The sequence below is a fragment of the Acomys minous genome (assembly GCF_964271855.1).
Source record: "Acomys minous genome assembly, chromosome: 4".
Lineage (NCBI taxonomy): Eukaryota > Metazoa > Chordata > Mammalia > Rodentia > Muridae > Acomys > Acomys minous.
Genome location: NC_140486.1, coordinates 21,746,158 through 21,763,894, shown reverse-complemented (window position 1 = coordinate 21,763,894; position 17,737 = coordinate 21,746,158). Strand labels below are relative to the sequence as shown.

The window sequence follows — 17,737 nt, the reverse complement described above, 5'->3', positions numbered from 1 at the left end:
CATTCCTGGTGGCCAATGTGACTGCATCTAGAATTAACCAAAAGGCAAGTGGGTGGGTACGTCCATGAGGGATTTTTTTTGATTGACTTGTTTGAAGTGAGAAGACCCACCCTAACTCTAAATCTTGCATGGTGGGAAGATCCACCTCAAATCTGGGCCACCTCCTGGTGGAAGCCTATATAAAGGACATGGAGGAAGGATGCTCGTGTTCTCTCCTTGCTTGCCTTCACTCTGGCTAAAAAGTTCATCCCCTCACTGGTATTAAAGCTGCCTTCTAAAGGACTCCAGAGGAGACCAGCTGAAACACTCAGTCCTGTGCACAACTACTGGATTCTTAGACTTTCTGCTGGTAGACAGCCATTGTTGGACTAGCTGGTCCATAGCCTGTAAGACACTCTAATTAATCTCCTATAGATGATAGATAGATAGATAGATAGATAGATAGATAGATAGATAGATAGATAGATAAATTTAACAGATCCAATCCATCAGTTCTGTTCCTCTAGAGAACACTGACTAATGTAGACATGCACTTGAGTTCCTTCCTGTCTTTACTTTATGCATCTGTTACAATGATGTACTGTGAATACTAAACTCTGAAGCTGTATTAAAACCTAGAGGTTGGGACTGGAGAAATGGCTCAGCAGTTAAGAGCACTGGCTGTTTTTCCAGAGGACCTGGGTTCAATTCCCAGCACTCACATGGCAGCTCACACCTATCTGTATTCCCAATTCCAGGAGTCTTAACATCTCACATGGACATATAAGTAGGAAAATAAACATTTTTTAAAAACCCAAAGGTCACTTAGGAACCATATTTCTCCAGCCTCAAATTAAAAGAAATCCCTTATGAAGAATCTTAGACACTTCTATAAAAATGTATAACTACATTCTTTTATTTCTTGACTTAAATCATTTTTATCTCTATAATTTTTGTCAGAAAAAAATCACTCTTACAACACTAAAAAAAAAAAAGGTGATGATGTAATTGTACATGCATAAGCACTTGCTGTGTAGCTGTGTTCTTGGGCACTGTCTTCAAAACCAACAGTGAGTAGAGCTTGCATTTGAAATACCCAATCAGAGTGTAGATTGTATTGCTTTATGTTGTATGACATTAACTAAAGCCCACAGCCAGCCCTGTGTTTGTCAGGCCTGAGGGCTTTGGGCTCCTCCGTCAGAAGGGAAGATTTCAGAGCAGTGTGGTTACAGACAAGTGGAGAGAGAATGGCAGTAGCATGTACTATATGGAAGAAAATGTTTGTGTTTGATTCTCACAAGGAAAGAATAACACAGCTTGACACTACAGCTTTCATTTATAATACTCTGAGCTGTGTTTATATCTTGAGAAAGTTCATGCAGCTCAGCAACAAAGCAAAACTTTTTTTTAATGCACCAAAGGTCACCAAGTAGCTGCAGACCCCGAGCCAAGAGCCACAACATAAAATGGAAAGGGGTGGAATTTGAAGCATGGGATTTGGATCTGATCAGCTTAAACTCAGACGATCTCATAAAGAATGCTCTCCAGTTGATCCACCTCAACTCAATGCACAGCCCTGACGACCCACAAACCTTCCAGCTGGTGGCAGAAAGCAGATGCAAGGGGTACCACAGCAGACCCAATGACGGGAGACAAGGGACTGCACCATGGTGGTACTAGCACATGCTATAGCCTCAGTTTCCATTGAGGGCTCTAGACTTTGTAGTCATTGATAAAATAATGAGAGGGACCTAGACTTCATGCCCACACCAATGAGAACTAGACTAGCCCCCCGGTGTCTGCTGAAGTAGGCATGCTATTCCTGCATGCTCCAAGTTCCATGGTGGTCAACCTGTGGTATGCAGCGGAGTTGGGTCTGCTACCCACTCCAGAGTTTGTGCAATAAAAGAGCTCCTCTGGGCCACAGCCTGGATGCTGGGATACTCACTCATCTCCAGTCTTTCCAGTGTGCATGCAGAGCCACCCCTGCCTTGCAAGTACAATTTGACTGCCAAGTGGGAGATGCAGTGAAACTTAGCACCTTAAAGCCTGCTTGGCTTTGTCCAGGTGTGAATTCTGACTCAGTGAGTTGGGGCCAGGACTCCAGTGCCTTCATCTCTATGAGTGTTATCTGGCTGGAGGTGGCTAGAATAGATTACACTCTCCAACATCTGGCAACATCCTGTAATCCTCAACTTCATATAGAAAATCAAAAAACCCAGGATAGCTAAAACAATCCTATACAATAAAAAGATCTGCCAGAAGAATCTCCATCCCTGATCTCAAGTTGTACTATAGAGCAGCAGTAATAAAAATGGCATGGTATTGGCACAGAAATAGGCCAGTTGGAGATGGGTGTGGTGGCGCACGCCTTTAATCCTAGCACTCGGGAGGCAGAGGCAGGCAGATCACTATGAGTTTGAGGCCATCCTGGTCTACAAAGCGAGTCCAAGACAGACAAGGTTACACAGAGAAAGCCTGTCTCAAAAAACCAAAAAGAAAAAACAAGAAAAGAAAAAAGAAAGAAAGAGATAGGCCAATTGACCAATGGAATCTAATTGAAGACCCAAAAATAAATTCACATAATGACCTATGGTCATTTGATTTTTGACAAAGAAGCCAAAACTATAAAATGGAAAAAAGACAGCATCTTCAACAAATGGTGCTGGTCTAACTCGATGTGTACTTGGAAAAAATGCAAATAGATTCATATTTATCACCCTGTACAAAACTAAAGTCCAAGTGGATTACAGACTTCAACACAAAACCAGACACACTAAATCTGTTAGAAGAAAAAGTGGGAAAGAGCCTAGAACTCATTGGCACAGGAGACAACTTCCTGAACAGAACACCAAAAGCTCAGGCTCTAAGATCAACAATTAATAAATGGGACCTCATGAAACTGAAAAGCTTCTGTAAGGCAAAAGACACTGTCAACAGAACAAAGTGACAGCCTACAGATTGGGAAAAGATCTTTACCAACCCTACATCTGACAAAGGACTAATATCTAAAATATATAAAGAGCTCAAGAAATTAAACACCACCAAACCAAATAATCCAATTAAAAATGGGGTACAGAACTAAACAGGGAATTCTCAATAGAGGAATATCAAATGGCTAAGAAACACTTAAAGAAATGCTCAACATCTCTAGTCATCAAGGAAATTCAAATCAAAACGACCTTGATTCCATCTTACACCTATACAAATGGTGAAGATCAATAGCTCGAGTGACAACACGTGCCAGAGAGGATGTGGAGAAAGGGGAACACTCCTCCACTGCTGGTGGGACTGCAAACTTGTACAACCACTTTGGAAATCAATATGATGCTTTCTCAGAAAACTGGGAATAGTTCTACCCCAAGTCCCAGCCATACCACTCCTTAGCATATATCCAAAAGATGCTCCACCATACAACAAAGACATTTGCTCAACTATGTTCATAGCAGCTTTGTTTGAAATAGCCAGAATCCGGAAACAAGCTAGATGTCCCTCAACCAAAGAATGGATAAAGACACTGTGGTACATCTACACAATGGGATACTACTCAGCTATTCAAAACAAGGAAATCTTGAAATTTGCAGGCAAATGGATAAAACTAAAAATGACCGTCCTAAGTGAGATAACCCAGATGCAAAAAAAGACACACATGGTATATACTCACTTATAAATGGATTTTAGCCCAACAGAGATGTCCTCTGAGAGACTCCACCCAGCGGGGGAGAGGGACAGTTACTGTGACGCGAAGCTGGACACTGGTCAGAATGCTGAGAGTTGGAGGATGGCCTTGCCAGGCCACAGAGGAAGAGGTTACATGTAGTACAGAGGACACTGGATAAACTGAGGTCAGGCATTAGGGGAGGAGGGCTCCCCTTTCTAAGAACTAGCAGAGGGAGGGAAAGGGGATGAGGGAGGGGATGGGATCGGGAGGTGATGAGGGAGAAGGCTGCAATCAGGATGTAAAGAATTCAAACTGCAGAACAAGCAGGCAACTTATATTGCTAAGCCCACTACATGGGAATAGCTCTGAGACTGGCTGAGACATGAATGTCTATGCATAGACAAGGCCTCTTGCTGGTCACAGATTCTCTATGACATCATTAGAGCCCATTCTTAGTATGCCGTGATGGAAGATTTACAGATATCTTACTTCTGCTCATTGTATGAGCAGAGAACCGGCCTTAATTACTCTGTACATCCTGCAAACCTCATACAATTATAATGCTAGAACTGTATAATGCTTGTGAGAAATTATGTTTTCAGAACAAAAGAACTGCACACTGATGCTGGACCAGACCTGACAGGATTCATTCCTCTCAGCCTGCTGCATGCTGACATCCTGCATCCTCCAGGTTCCAGCCCCAGGAGCCTCAGTTGCTGTCACCCATCAGAGTTGGACAGCTTCCAGGACAGCGTTGTAGAAAGCATCTGATCCCAATTGGTCCTGAATTTCTGACTGTCCGCATAGGACTTTTATTAAGCCTGGAATTTCTCAACATTTAGAAACTGGACCACAAATCCTATTCCTGGCTTACTTAATCATTTCCCCAATTTTTGGGGGGCCTTCAAAAATATTATTCACCCTAAATCAGCCTGAAGAAACTGATTAAGAGAACAATATCCCAGTTCCTCTAAGGGGGTTGGATATGATTCTGTTTGCTCTCTTGGGCTACAGATGCTTATTTTCATCGGGAGTTGGTTTTTAGTTATTATTGGTCTTAGACAGAGATTAAAAACTAGGTTGTACTCAGGGATGTCTCTCTTTTCCTTTATCTTTCTTTCATAGACAAGGAGATAGGATCTGAAAATTAAAAAAGGGGATATAGAAATATAGAGGGATGATAGCTCATAATGTAGATTATTGAATTTACTCCTCAACTCAAGCCCTAATTGTTGCTCACAAATGAGGGGTTTTTTTAGTTCATTGGTATAGAATTTTGTATATTGATGCAAATCATGGTCATATAAAAAACTAGCATAATTTTATCACAAGAATATATAGCCTAGGTCTAACAGATAGATATGATTCCATAGACACATAAAATAGTTAAATAAGGTCTTCAAACACCTCAGAGACCTATAGAAAATGGCATTTAAAGATGTTTTTATTACTCTAAAGATTCTTTGACAAGACAAGTTAACCCTTGGCAACACCCAGCCTATCTCAAAGAAGATGATCAACATCAAAGAACCTCCTTATGGAGTTGGCTTCAAATATAGCAAACCAGCCACTGGGCAAAATGTCCTCATTTCTGCCACAGACAGAATTCTGCCTAAAAATGGTCAAGCTTAGATGCAGGTAGAATCGATGGCTGAACTCTACCAAGACAGGGTAAGCAAGTCCTCAATAGTTCCTGCCCCAAAAATAAGTCTGTCAGAGATATTGGGCTAGAAGGCCAAAGATGATACTCCAATGTTTTAGAGTGTTGGGTGACTGACTGTTCAGTCAGTAAACTGTCTCAGTCATTTTTTCATTTTGGAAGCTGCTAACCTACACTTCCGGTTCACTCAGGTATTTAAGTTTTATCCTTTCTCAAGTCTCTAATAGTGTTGAAGACCAGAAAGCTTAGTCTTACAATTAAGCTTAGTTAGATAGGGGTTAAGCTATTTTTAGATCAAGATAGATATCTTAAGTTAATAGAGATGAGATATGATAGATACTGCTTTTCATTCAGAAATTTAGACCCGACAAGATAGGAAATATGCTTTCTTCAAGTTTGACAAATACAAATGGCCAAATCACTATGAATGTAACGTTTATATAATTCCTGATTGTCTCATGGTTCTTCCTGCTGTATATAGTTTATTTTTTCATGTGTAATAATATAAATGTACGTGTTAAAATTAATAAACATAAATAAATAAAAATTTAAAAAAGAATGCAGAAGATCCAAGCTGGTTCTAACCTGTGAGGTCTAGCCTTCATAGTCCCAGCCAGAGTCCCAAGGGAGGGAAGCAACGCATAGCTCCTCCCAGATCTGAAGCCTCTGAGCCACAGTAGCAATCACCATTGGTACGATATCTGTGAAGGTGCAGTACTATCACTTGCATCTTGATGCTAGCCAACAGCTGTCTAGTAGGACTTAATATAAGGCCTGTTCAGCAGGAGGGAAACCACTCCTGGTACTGGAAACCCAGCCAATTACACGTGGCTAGTAAGGTCATGGGCCTTAGACAACAACCTGCTACCATTACTTTACTAGAACAGCATTATCCTTAACTAAATTCTAAATTCTTACCCTTGTACCCACGGATATGTGTAGCTCTCACCCTCACCAAAGAATGGCTCCCTCTGCAGCACATAGAGACTATCACAGAGATCCACAGTAGGCCAAAATGCAAGGGGTCAGTGACTCTGGGGTGCCCAGCCTCAGTCAGCACAACTAGCCATGACACCTGCACCCATGAAACCTCTATGTGGCTTTCTAAACAAGACTCACACAATGACACTAGGACATGCTGATGTGGGTGGGGGAAGTTTCACAAGGTCACACTCCTAGATAAACAACCAATGGCTGCTTAGGGAGAGTCAGTTTCCCATAGACAAGCCGCTCCTATAGGATATCCTTTCCCAACAGGTGAACACTAAACACATGAACGTACAAGCAACACTGAATGGTTCTATTAGGCTTTACACACACACACACACACACACACACACACACACACACACACACACACGCAGAGAGAGAGAGAGAGAGAGAGAGAGAGAGAGAGAGAGAGAGAGTAAAAAGAAAGAAAAGGTCATGAATTCAAGAGGGTGGGAAGACACAGGAGGAGTTAGATGGATGAAAGGGAGGGGTGGAAATGATAAAAATATAGTATTCATGTACATAATCTCAAAAAATTAAAGATACAGTAGTAGGCAAGCATGAAGGGTTACATAACTTCATGCTTGTAAATTTGTCACCCTTTCTGAACTCTATCTTCTACTGTGGCTCAATCAGTTAAAACAGGCATGTTGCCAGGCTAAAAGCTTCCACACTAAGTAAATGTCACACATACACACACATCTTTAATATATATGTGTGTATGTGTGTGTGTGTGTGTGTGTGTGTGTGTGTGTATGTATATATATATATACTGTCTTTGAGATATATATGGATATATACATATATATCTTATATATGATATGATATTATATATATATATATATATATATATATGTCCTGATCCTACTGCTCAATTTTGACACGTACCTGGACAGACTATGTGAGAGCTACCCGATATGGGAAGTCTTGCCATAAAACACTCAGAAAGAAAGAGAAAGAGAACAAAAACAAACAAACACACAAACAAAAACCTCTTGTTTTAAGCAAATTCATGATTCTGTCTCAAGCCAAATTCATAGCTGTCCTTGTTTGAATGTGGCCTGCAGACTACAGGTTGGACATAGCTGAGTCTGGCTTGGGTTTTACCTTCCACAAGGTAACAATATACTGATTTGCCCCTAGCTGTATAATTCAGTTGCTGCCATTCACCTCACCTGTCAGTCACACAGCCCACAATGCTTTTCCATTATTGAAATTGTTAGGTGCACGAAACTTGTGGTGCTAGGCAGTGTGGTGCACATCTTTAATCCTAACACCCAGGAGGCAGAGGCAGGTGGATCTCTATGACTTCAAGGCCAACCTGGTCTACAGAGTGAGTTCTCGGGCAGCCAGGGACTCACAGAGAAACCCTGTCTCAAAAACAAACAAACAAACAAAAACAACCCCCCCAAAAAAAGAAATAAGAAAGAAACTTATGATATACGCTTTTTCTGAAAAGATACATATAGGCTATGAGAAACCTCAAGATCTTAGTCCTAAAAATATGACATTACTCAGATGTGCACCAAAAATATATTAGAACGTTCTTTCCCAGAAATAAACGAAAACTCGCAAATTCTATCAGAACAGAAATTTGCCTATTCCCTTCAAATGTAATTTACATGTACAGAATCAAGCCTGGCACAACATAACCACCCAACTGACATGGGCTGGCTAAATAAGAAGTGCTAAGACTTTAAAATTAGCAAACAGATTCATAGGAAAAAAAAAAAAAAGGAAGGGCCTAACTTGGCAGAAGAGGCCTTGCAGATGTTACAGCCGCTTGCTTTTTCATTCCCAAAGTAAAGGCGAGACCATGGAAGAGAATGAGAGCTTTGTTCCCCAGCCCCACTGCGCAGCTCTGACAATGCAGCAGCAGCCTCTCATTCATAAAAGCATCCCAGTCCAGCTGAGCAGGAAGCCGGAGATCTGGGGACGCTGAATGTGGATTTGGAAAAAGCGAAACGAAAACCTTCTCCTGAGAAAACACAGCCGCTAGAATAAAGAGGGCGTGCCACCCCCAACCTCTTTTAGAAAAAGATGAAGTGCCCTGGACCACAGGAAGCCAGGGAGCAACCATTTCAGCGACAAGCAGTAGTGAGAAGATCGGATCTCCAAGGACGAGGTGATGAAAGCGTAGCCAGGAGGCGGGCTAGTTCTACTGTGAGCCCAGAAGGTGTGAAAAGCGATACACAAATCTCACCTTGCCCACCACTCGCCTCTGCCTCCTCTCTTCTGCTACCCACCCCTGTAGGAAGGAAAGGGATCCCTCTCAAAGCTGCCTCCCTGCCCTTCAAACCACTGGCTGCATCACATGGGGATGGAAAGTAGCCCATGTGTCATTTTGGGGGATAATTTAAAATAGCAAGTTGGAAATGAGACTGTAATCGCCAGATCCCGCATGCCTAACACAGGACAAGGACAGAGAAGCAGGTCTGGCCAGGAACCAATGAAGACAGTGGTATCGCTTCAAAGCAGCAGTTGTCTCCTCTGTACAGCAGCCTTCCGTTCAGGCTTGGTGCAACACTCCAGGAATTCCAGAACTTGGGAGGCTGAGGTAGGAAGTCAGTGAGTTCAAGGCCAGCCTGAGCTAAATAATACAATGAGATGAACCCTTCTCCTGAAAAGGTTAAATAAAACACTCTTCCATTTCTCAGCTTTTATTAGTTTAAGTGTGTGTGTGTGTGTGTGTGTGTGTGTGTGTGTGTGTGTGTGTGTGTAAGCGCGCACACGCACCCGTGCATAGGGCATGCTCGTGTTACAGCGTGTGTGGTTGATAGGGAACAACTTGCAGGAATGGGTTCTCCCATACTATCTGGGTCCCAATAGTGGAACGCAGGTCGTTAGGGCTGTCCACTTACTGAGCCATCTGTCAGCCCCTCACCCAGCTTTTAAAGGGCACGGGACACATACGTGAGGAGCAAGAGGAATCCTGAGACACTCAACACATTTAAATGAAGTTTGGTCTTTTCCTTTTCACATTAAGCCATTCGTTTGGTCACTTAACAAGAACATATGGGCGGACCGCTCCTTTCCAATACGGAGCTAACCTGTGGGGTCACGGCTGTGAGTGTGAGAACAGATAATCCATGGCCTCCGAGCCTTGACAGCCTAGGATTAAAGACAGCCTCGTGCAGAAAGGGAGACTGCCTTCCCTGCGTGGGAGTCAGGCCCTGCTCTTCTCTTGCCAGTGGTATTCCATTTCTTCCTCAAATGACGGCTCATGATGGCTGGGAAAGCATGCTTCCTGAAAGGGGACCCACGTGTCCCGGATGCGCCACAGTCATTCTCAGGGCTCTCCTGTTCCCTCCTCCTCAGCGAGGAGGCCATAGGACAGAGGCAGTGGAAGGGGCAAAATACACATGAGAAAGAAAAACCCAACACGGTAAGAACCTCAAGTCTTATTTCTGCAAAGACCACCATGCATGACCCTGGGCCAAAAGCAAACTTCTCTAGTCATTTAAAGTAATGTCAGCATCCAATTCAACCTGGATGTGCTGTGCATCTGCAGTCATGAGCAGAGAACCTTCGGTGGTCGGGTGGGGGTGGGTGGCGTGGGGGTGGGGTGGGGCTGCAAGATGCTTAGTGGCATTTCCCACATCAACTAGATTTCTGGTCTACCCTACACTTAGAGAAGCATCTAGAAACAAGGCATGTTGACCGGTAGAGAAACACCACTGGTGTGTCTGGTCTAGGTTTACTTTCAAAAATCTCTACTGGTTCCTCCCAGGAGCCATAGGTTGCCCAATAAAATTCCACGGCCAAGTATGGGGTGCTTCCCCTGGAGTTGCTGGCCAGAGGTATCCCCACAACAATACAGGCACTTATCATGGCTCTTGGTTTATCTTCCAGAACTTGATAACCTCTAATTAGTGACACCACACATTTTGGTCACAGGACATGAAGAAATCAAGAATGAATTTAAAATACATATATTTTTTATAAATCTCAATTATAAAAATCACAGAAGTCAGTGAGCTTCCACTGCACAACTTCTTCAAGCCACCTCCATGTCACACCTGAAGTGGGGAGGGTGTGTGTGTGTGTGTGTGAGACAGGAAGTGACGTTGACTCAGCACTTTCCTCGGATCTTGAACTTCTCAAAGCACATCACACATGCTAACTCATTTGCGAAGCCCACAGCAGCTCTAAACATCCTTAAAACGATCTGGAGATTCCAAAAGAGAAAATGAAAGCCTGGACCTTAAGAAGTGGTTCAAGGTCAAAATTAAAAAAAAAAAAAATGGAAGAATGGAGCTGAGATTTGAGATTCAAAGAGGAGCAAGGAGTTTGGGAGACCGTGTGTGTTCTGACACTGCCAAGGCCCTCAGTGGGAAATCGGCAGCCTGCCAGGACAATGCTGTCTGCAGCCTTCTTGCAGATGATCCTCAGCCAAAACCTCAGCACTGTCAATCCCTCAGTGCTACCCTAATTAAGTGGCCCTCTTGCTCTACAAGTTCTAAGTAAACACATCTGCGGAAATATCACATGGACCCCCACATTCCCACAGGCTTTGGCAACGTGGGTTGTACTATCTGGAAGGAAAGTGGAAGTTCCTGCAGCCCATGTCCCTTTTTTTCCCATGGGAACCTGAGCCACCTTAAGCTAGAGCACTCCCCAGTGAGCGTGCAACGACAGGGAGGCTGGGAGTCCACAGCAGCGCACTCTGTTTGGAGCTTCAGGGAGCTAAGACCCAAAATCACAGATGGTTTTCTCAACTGTGTTCAGGAATACAGTCTGTGGTAAGGAGCCACCTTGAGAAACAACACCAAGGCTTCTCTTGCCTGAGAAACCGTTCCCAGCTGCTGCTGTACCTTCCCTTCATTGGCACTGTGTGAACGACACAGCTCAGGATTCCATCTGAACAGCTCTGTACTGGCTCTGGTTACAAAAGCTTTTGTCCAAAATCAAGCCGTTAGACTATCTGTATTTTATTTTTTTTTTATATACGCTAATATCCTCTAGAAGGGCTCTAAGTTCTTAATAAATATGTAAATCTTTGACTAAAGAATCAAAATAGTTAATGTTTCTTGGGCACAGCCTCACCCAATAAAGGCTGGCTTGTTTTTTTTTTTTCTACATATATACATTTTAACACATCATTTTACTGATAGGAAACATAACAAAAGAAAGACAAACAAACAATGCTAACGGCATTGTTGGAAAAAGGAAAATCAACTTGTGGTGGAGGTGAGGGGGGGTGGTGGTAATGGTAGCTCCAGGACTGTAACGCCATAATGGCTTGCTGTGCCTGTTTTATATGCTCGCCTTGGCTGTCATGAGCCCCTACTTCAGATAAATCGTGCCCAGGCTCTGATAGCTTAACTACTGGTGAGAGACTGTCCTGTGCTGATTATAATGCTGGGCAAATGTTAGACTCATCAAGCTGTCACTGGCACTCAGGCAAAAAAACAAAAAAAAAAGTATTTAAACTTCGGGTGCTTGGCAGTATGCACATTGACAGCAAAAATTCTAGAAACATGGACCCAACATTGAGAGAAGGTACTAGAAGGAAGGAAAGCTAGACGTGCGTGAACCCGTTTTGTATATAATGTGGTTGTTTAAATTCAACTGTCCAAAACTAGAAATCAAGGGCAACGGGCTCCATGAAGGTCACTGAGGGTATTAGTGTTCCCCTGAACTGTCTGAAACATCCAGCCAGTGGAGTCCAGTCTTACATTCCTACCTGTCTACTTCTCCAAGACAATAAAACAGCCCAGGGCTTAGAAGTCAGACAAACCCGGATTCAAATCATGGTGCTTGTGTGTGTTAGCCGTGAGAGCTGGGGTGGCGTGACACTCTGGTTATTTTGTTCCTGCTCTGCAAAACTGAAATAATAGAAAAGCTACAGGTGGCTCTATGCATCATAGACAATGTAAACAAAGTTCACAGGATCGTGCCAAGTCCAAAGTAGTCTTCAAATTATTGTTATTTAATATCTGACATCAAATGCTGAGAACCAGATTAGTGCTGCTTAGCTCAAGTCATAAAAACACATGGGTGTCCAAAACAAAAACTCCTCTGAGCCCACCTCATCTCTAAATTTCACAGCGACCAATCAAGTTTATCTCATACCTCTGTTTGTTTTGTATATGTCCAGATCTACTCCCCATGCCAACATTGATTTTTTTGAAAAGAAAAAAAAAAAAACCCTCAGCAAGTTCTGAATCCTTTCATGTGCTAAAAATAATTCACTAGACATCTGGAAAACTGGTATTTTCCCAATAGGTGCCACAGTGCTTGTAGCTTAACAGAAAGCCTGGGGCGTGTGCTTTCCAGGTGGGGTGGTGATGTCTCTCCTTTTAGGGTGCCGCGCTAAGATGCTTGCTCAGCTGCAGAAGCCTCCATGCCCCTGAGGATCTAGCAAAATGTTTTACAGTGCCACTGGTTCTCAGCCTTCCTAATGCTGTGACCCTTTAATACAGTTCTTAATGTTGTGGTGTCCCCAACCATAAACCATTTTTGTCACTACTTCACAACTGTAATTTTGCTATATATATATATATGAGATAGAGGCCCAGCAAAGGCATCACAGACCCACAGAAAGAGAACACCACTCATTTACACCGGGGTTTGAAGACCCTGCTGCTCTATGTGGTGTTCCTCAGACTTCAACATACATCTCATTAAGACACAGATCCAGTTCAAAGGACATCAGGGGGGTCTGGTGTACCCAATGGCTAGGCAATGCCATAAGAGTTGGCTGGCAACTCTAGAAAGCAAAAGGAACTACAGGGCCACACCCCAGGGCCATACCCCAAGGTCTCACAGCATTCTGTCACTCTTGAAGCTCAAGAGACAAATGAGGAAACTTCCAAATGACTTCCATTATAAAACTATCTGGCCTCCGCGGCGCGCATACACCCAGGCGGTTGGAAGAGGAACATAGCGTGAATGTGAAAGTAGAGGCTGGCCTGAGCTACAGAGGGAGACCCTGTCTCAAATAGCCCAAAAGTAGAATGAGGCTAACAGAATAATCACAGAACTCTTGAATTCCATAAAGAAATGAACAAATTTATAACCCCTGTCAGCCATGCATAGGTAGCTCTTTACACACCTCCATCCCAGCACTTTGGATGGGCAGAAAGGTGCTGAGTTCAAGACTAGACTGGACTATACAGTGAGGTCCTGCCTTAAAAACAAAACTAGGACAGCAATGCTATTAGGGTACTCGGAGACTGATGTCGATTTCTCAAACTGAAACAGCCCTTCCCAGCATACAAATTAAAATTTTTATTCTTTTCCTTGGTAGAGCATTAGGTCCAACAGGCTGTCTCATGGAGTTAAGTGGCTAGCGAACACATGTATCCAGAGCCACTGCCAATGCCTCTGAAACACCGCAAGACTTTAAGAAATCTGGAAAAGTTGGCAAAAAGAGCGTAACAAATAGAATAATCAGCCGCCGATGGTTTCTAAAAGCCGGACACGCGTTCCCTAACTGTCACTGATTTATGCGGCATCTGACCTTTGGGGACTGAACAAACGAGCAAACCATCTTAGGAACACGCTCCATGTTAAATTAGAAGCTTTATACAGCGGTGATAGGAAAACAGCATGTCCTCGGCCGTGCAGGTCCATGTGGTCACGTGGATGAAACACCAGACTGGAACCAGGCAAGCCACACTGGCTGCAGCAATTTCACCAGGCGGATGAGCTCGCTCACCCACCGCACCTCCCAAAGACTCTGCCTGCCAATGAAATGCGTCCCTCAAATCTAGGCTACTGTGCAGCTCTCCCAACCACCATGCGTAGGAGGAGGTAGCCCTTTCTGGAGCTCAGATAAGGAAGCAGCTGACGCCAGTCCATCCTGGTTGCCGATGGCTGGTCTGAAAGCATGATACAACTGATGGTACGTCCATAGAATCCAACTGCCCTGCCCTGGGAGCACCTCACACCTGAGCCTTGGATGTAAGGAAGTTTGCTGCACAGAAAGCATTGGGATTAGCTGCTTGGCCGTGGCACAGCGAAGACAAACTCCCTTTGAGTTCTTTCTGGGATTTGTTTTCTTTTGTAGCACCCAGGTAGGCTCTCAGTCTGGTAAAATTGTTAACCCAGTGCTTTGCATAAGTGTCTTAAAAACTCAAATGAGCAACAAACATTTAGGAATAGGTGTCACCTCCATCCTGTGGGAGACTGGAGCAGAAGGCCAAATTCAAAACCCAAGTCAATTGTTACCCACAAGCAGGGAGCCTTGATCCTCTCCTTGAGGGATAAGAGCCACCTGTCCTTATTGCCCGGTTGCAAAGGACTCACCTGGGAAACATTTTAAAACGACATTTCCTGTTCCTACGTGTGTTTAATTTTAACAAGACCCCAAGTGTCTGCCAATCCCCCAGGTAGAATGAACATGCTTTCTTAAAGACGATTGCTTTTCTTGAGTCTAATAACCTTGTCGTTCGTTTTCACTCATGGCAACCATCCCAGCTACCCACAGTCCTCCCTGCTATAATTTTGCCCACAGAGACCATGACAGTGGTACACTCTGTCCCAACACAAGGTCAAAAGCCAGCCGAGTGCCAAGTATTTCCTTGTTGCCGGCTCTATTTTCAAAACAAAACGCAAACGCGCAGGAAACCATTCCTCTATACCAAGTTTACACCCACAATCCAATCCTCTCTCATCAACTTGAAAACCTTTTCACTCTAACCTCTACCGTGCACGTTTTTCGCGGAACGATACACGCTCACAGATTTCGGGCACACGCTGGTTGCAAACTCAGTTTGCTCAGGGCTTTGCTCTGGCCCAAGAGTACAACTGTTCACACAGAGGAGCGCAGCACTCAGCACGACCCCAACCGCGCCCCCCCCCTCTAACCCGAGCACAGACACCCCGGGCTCCACCAGCGTGTCTCCACAGCCCTGCCTACTTGACAGCGACGCCTTGTCCCTTCAGACTCCGCAGAGCCCCGACTTTACCTGAAGCACGTGGTGACCTCGCCCGAAGACTTCAGACAAGGGTATTTGGTCGTGGTGATCTTGTTTTCCGAGCACACCTCTCTAAGGAAAGAAGAAGTGGGGGAAAAGTTGGAGAGGAAACCCCCTTGAAGGTCGGCGAGAGAGTGAAGAGCAGTCAGTACTCGCTGGGCTCTGCGTCCAGACGCACCGACTGCTACTGTTCCCGGGAGGATTCAGCAGCAAGAATGAGACAGGAGAGCGTCCCAGCACCAGGCGATCCCAGGACCAAGCGACAAGAAAAGCCAAAGACGTCGGCACCAGAGCGCGCCAGGAAAGCCGGGAGGAGGGCATTCAGCGTCCCGACCCACAGCTGGGAGCTCCCGAGGCGGTTCCCGCAAGAGATAGAAATCACCTGGAACAGCTAACCTCCCTGCCGGTGACCCTGCGAGCAGGGACCTGTGAATCCGCCACCTGGGGCAGTCTGTACCCCGCTAGCCAGCCCTGAGCGCACCCAGCGCGTCCTCCCCCGGGACAGGTGGCCCTTACCTGTCGCGGTCCTCGGGCTCCTCTCGGTAGGTCCAGGTGTGCCCCAGCGCCAGGAGTAGCAGCAGCGGCCCCAGGCTCTTGCCCAGCTGCCCCTTGGCTGCTCCTCCCCGGCTCGGAGGAAGCGGCGGCACCATCGAGGAAGCTCCTGGCTTCTCCCCGGCAGAGCTCTCCCTGCGCTGTGCCCAGAGGATACGCAGCCGCGGCCTCCTTACCTCTCGCCAGCAGGGGGCGCCGGAGAGCTGGGGCGCTTGCACCACCTGCGGGCGGCACTCAAACTTGGGGCGAGTCGGAGGTGACCCAAGCTTGTCAACCGGGTTCCTGCCTTGCGCTGCCGGCGGGGAGGATGCTGGAGTCCTGGAAATCTCTTCTTCTGGACGTTCAGGCTCAAGTCACAAACAAGCTGAACTTGGCTTCAGGCTGCGCCCTCTCCTCTTCCCTCTTCCTCCCCAGGAAGAGAAGCGCAGAATTGAGGCAGCCAGGCGCCCCTTTGCTTTTTTGCTCCAAGGTCTCAGCCTAGGAGGAGGAGGAGTTGCCGGCTGTCACCAGGGCAAGAGGAGGAGAGGAGCAGGGTTAATAGTTTCCTTCCTGTTGTCAGTTAACTTCCACAGCGAAAGGTCAAGCCAATGTTTGCTTTTCGCTCGTGGGGGCCGTCTTGCGTGCTTTTCCTCTACCCCGGTTTCCTCTTAGAATATGAGGAAATAAAGAGCGGCTACTGGGGGTCTGCTGTGTCGCCCTTCCAAACGTGAAATAGCTCAATCCGCAAAGTGTAGTCAATCCTACCTAACCCGCTTTAGAGGAAATTCGGTCGTTTCATTCTCCTCCAATCCTTGCTGTGATTTTCTTGGTAAGTGCAGTTTCAGGACAAGTGAGAAGTTCTCACCTGAGGGTTTTGAACCCCGCTGCCTGTATCTAACTACTACTCTGCAGGGGGTCTTTAGGTTCGTTTTCTTGGCCAGTTAAGGAAAGAGCAGAGCAGGAAGAATCTCAGGCGCAGCAGGCAGCAATCGCGTTCAAACTGAAGAAGCACTCACACACCCACAGGGGATGACTCCCCACAAGTGGCTTCTCCGAACCGCTTGTGGCGGGTGGGGGTGGGGGTGGGGGAGGATGGGAGTGCGGGTCTGGTCTTCCTCGCATCATTTCCCATTTGTCAACTTAAAAGGGGGAGGGGGTGGCTGACAGGGTTTTGGCTTCATGCAAAGGAAAAGATGCCCAGGTCAGCCAGAAGGCAGCCCCTGTCCACGGCGGGTTCCCGGGTAGCAGGGGTGTGAGGAGAGTCTTAATTCTGGGTTATGAAGAAGCCAGGAGTTTGTCATCTGATTGTTTACCTATGGCCCCTTTCCCTATCTGTCTGTCTGCCAGGATGTTTGTCTTATTGTCTGATTTGCTTTCCTTGCAGCACACAACGTCAGAGCAGAAAATTCCTTGGGGGAATCAGTGAAAACACCTGGGTCCATGTGTCTCGGTGGTCAGGGAAGTCACCTGACACTGCATAGAAGACGTGTAAATCACGAGGCTATCCACCCACTAGCTCCTGATGCCCTGTTTACCACAACACTAAAAAGAAAGGGACCCCAATAACATTTTTTAAGTTCACAGAAATGTGAACTACAAGGCCAAAGAAGTTGTGGCCCAAAAATAAGTTAAGAAAGGCAAGAAGGTGAATGCAAAATCATTAACATTAATCAGATGGAAGGAAAAGAGCCAAGCTGTAGGTAGAAGGTTACATTTGTATTTTCTTACCAAGTCCTCTGTTTTGATCATTTGTTTTGTTTTCTTTCTCATCTCTACCCATTTGACATTTCCACTGTTGCGTCCTGGATGCTGTTCCACAAGCAGTAGACTACCATATAGGAGATTGGTCAGCTACTGTATGTAATAGCATGTACTAAACCATAAGCATAGGCAAATTGCTTTTCAAGGAAGGCAATGAATGTTAAAAAGACAAAAACAGCTAGGTGTGGTGGTACATACCTGTAATCCCTGCACTTGGATGGCTGGGGGAAT

At 45.3% G+C, this 17,737-nt stretch overlaps 1 protein-coding gene across 2 annotated transcripts in view; it reads right to left on the bottom strand.

The window, feature by feature from the left end:
• CCBE1 (collagen and calcium binding EGF domains 1) overlaps window positions 1–16,731 on the bottom strand; it is a 238,227-nt gene extending 221,496 nt beyond the window's left edge. The window contains exons 1-2 of one of the 2 annotated variants that reach the window (XM_084779950.1): window positions 15,731–16,731; window positions 15,206–15,286 (exon numbers count right to left, since the gene is read on the bottom strand). In XM_084779950.1, the coding sequence (XP_084636076.1) occupies window positions 15,206–15,286; window positions 15,731–15,864 (215 nt within the window). In that variant the 5' untranslated portion in view covers window positions 15,865–16,731. The remainder of the gene's footprint in view (window positions 1–15,205; window positions 15,287–15,730) is intronic. The other variant, XM_084779951.1, reaches the window with a different exon arrangement.
• Between the last annotated feature and the right edge of the window lie 1,006 nt (window positions 16,732–17,737).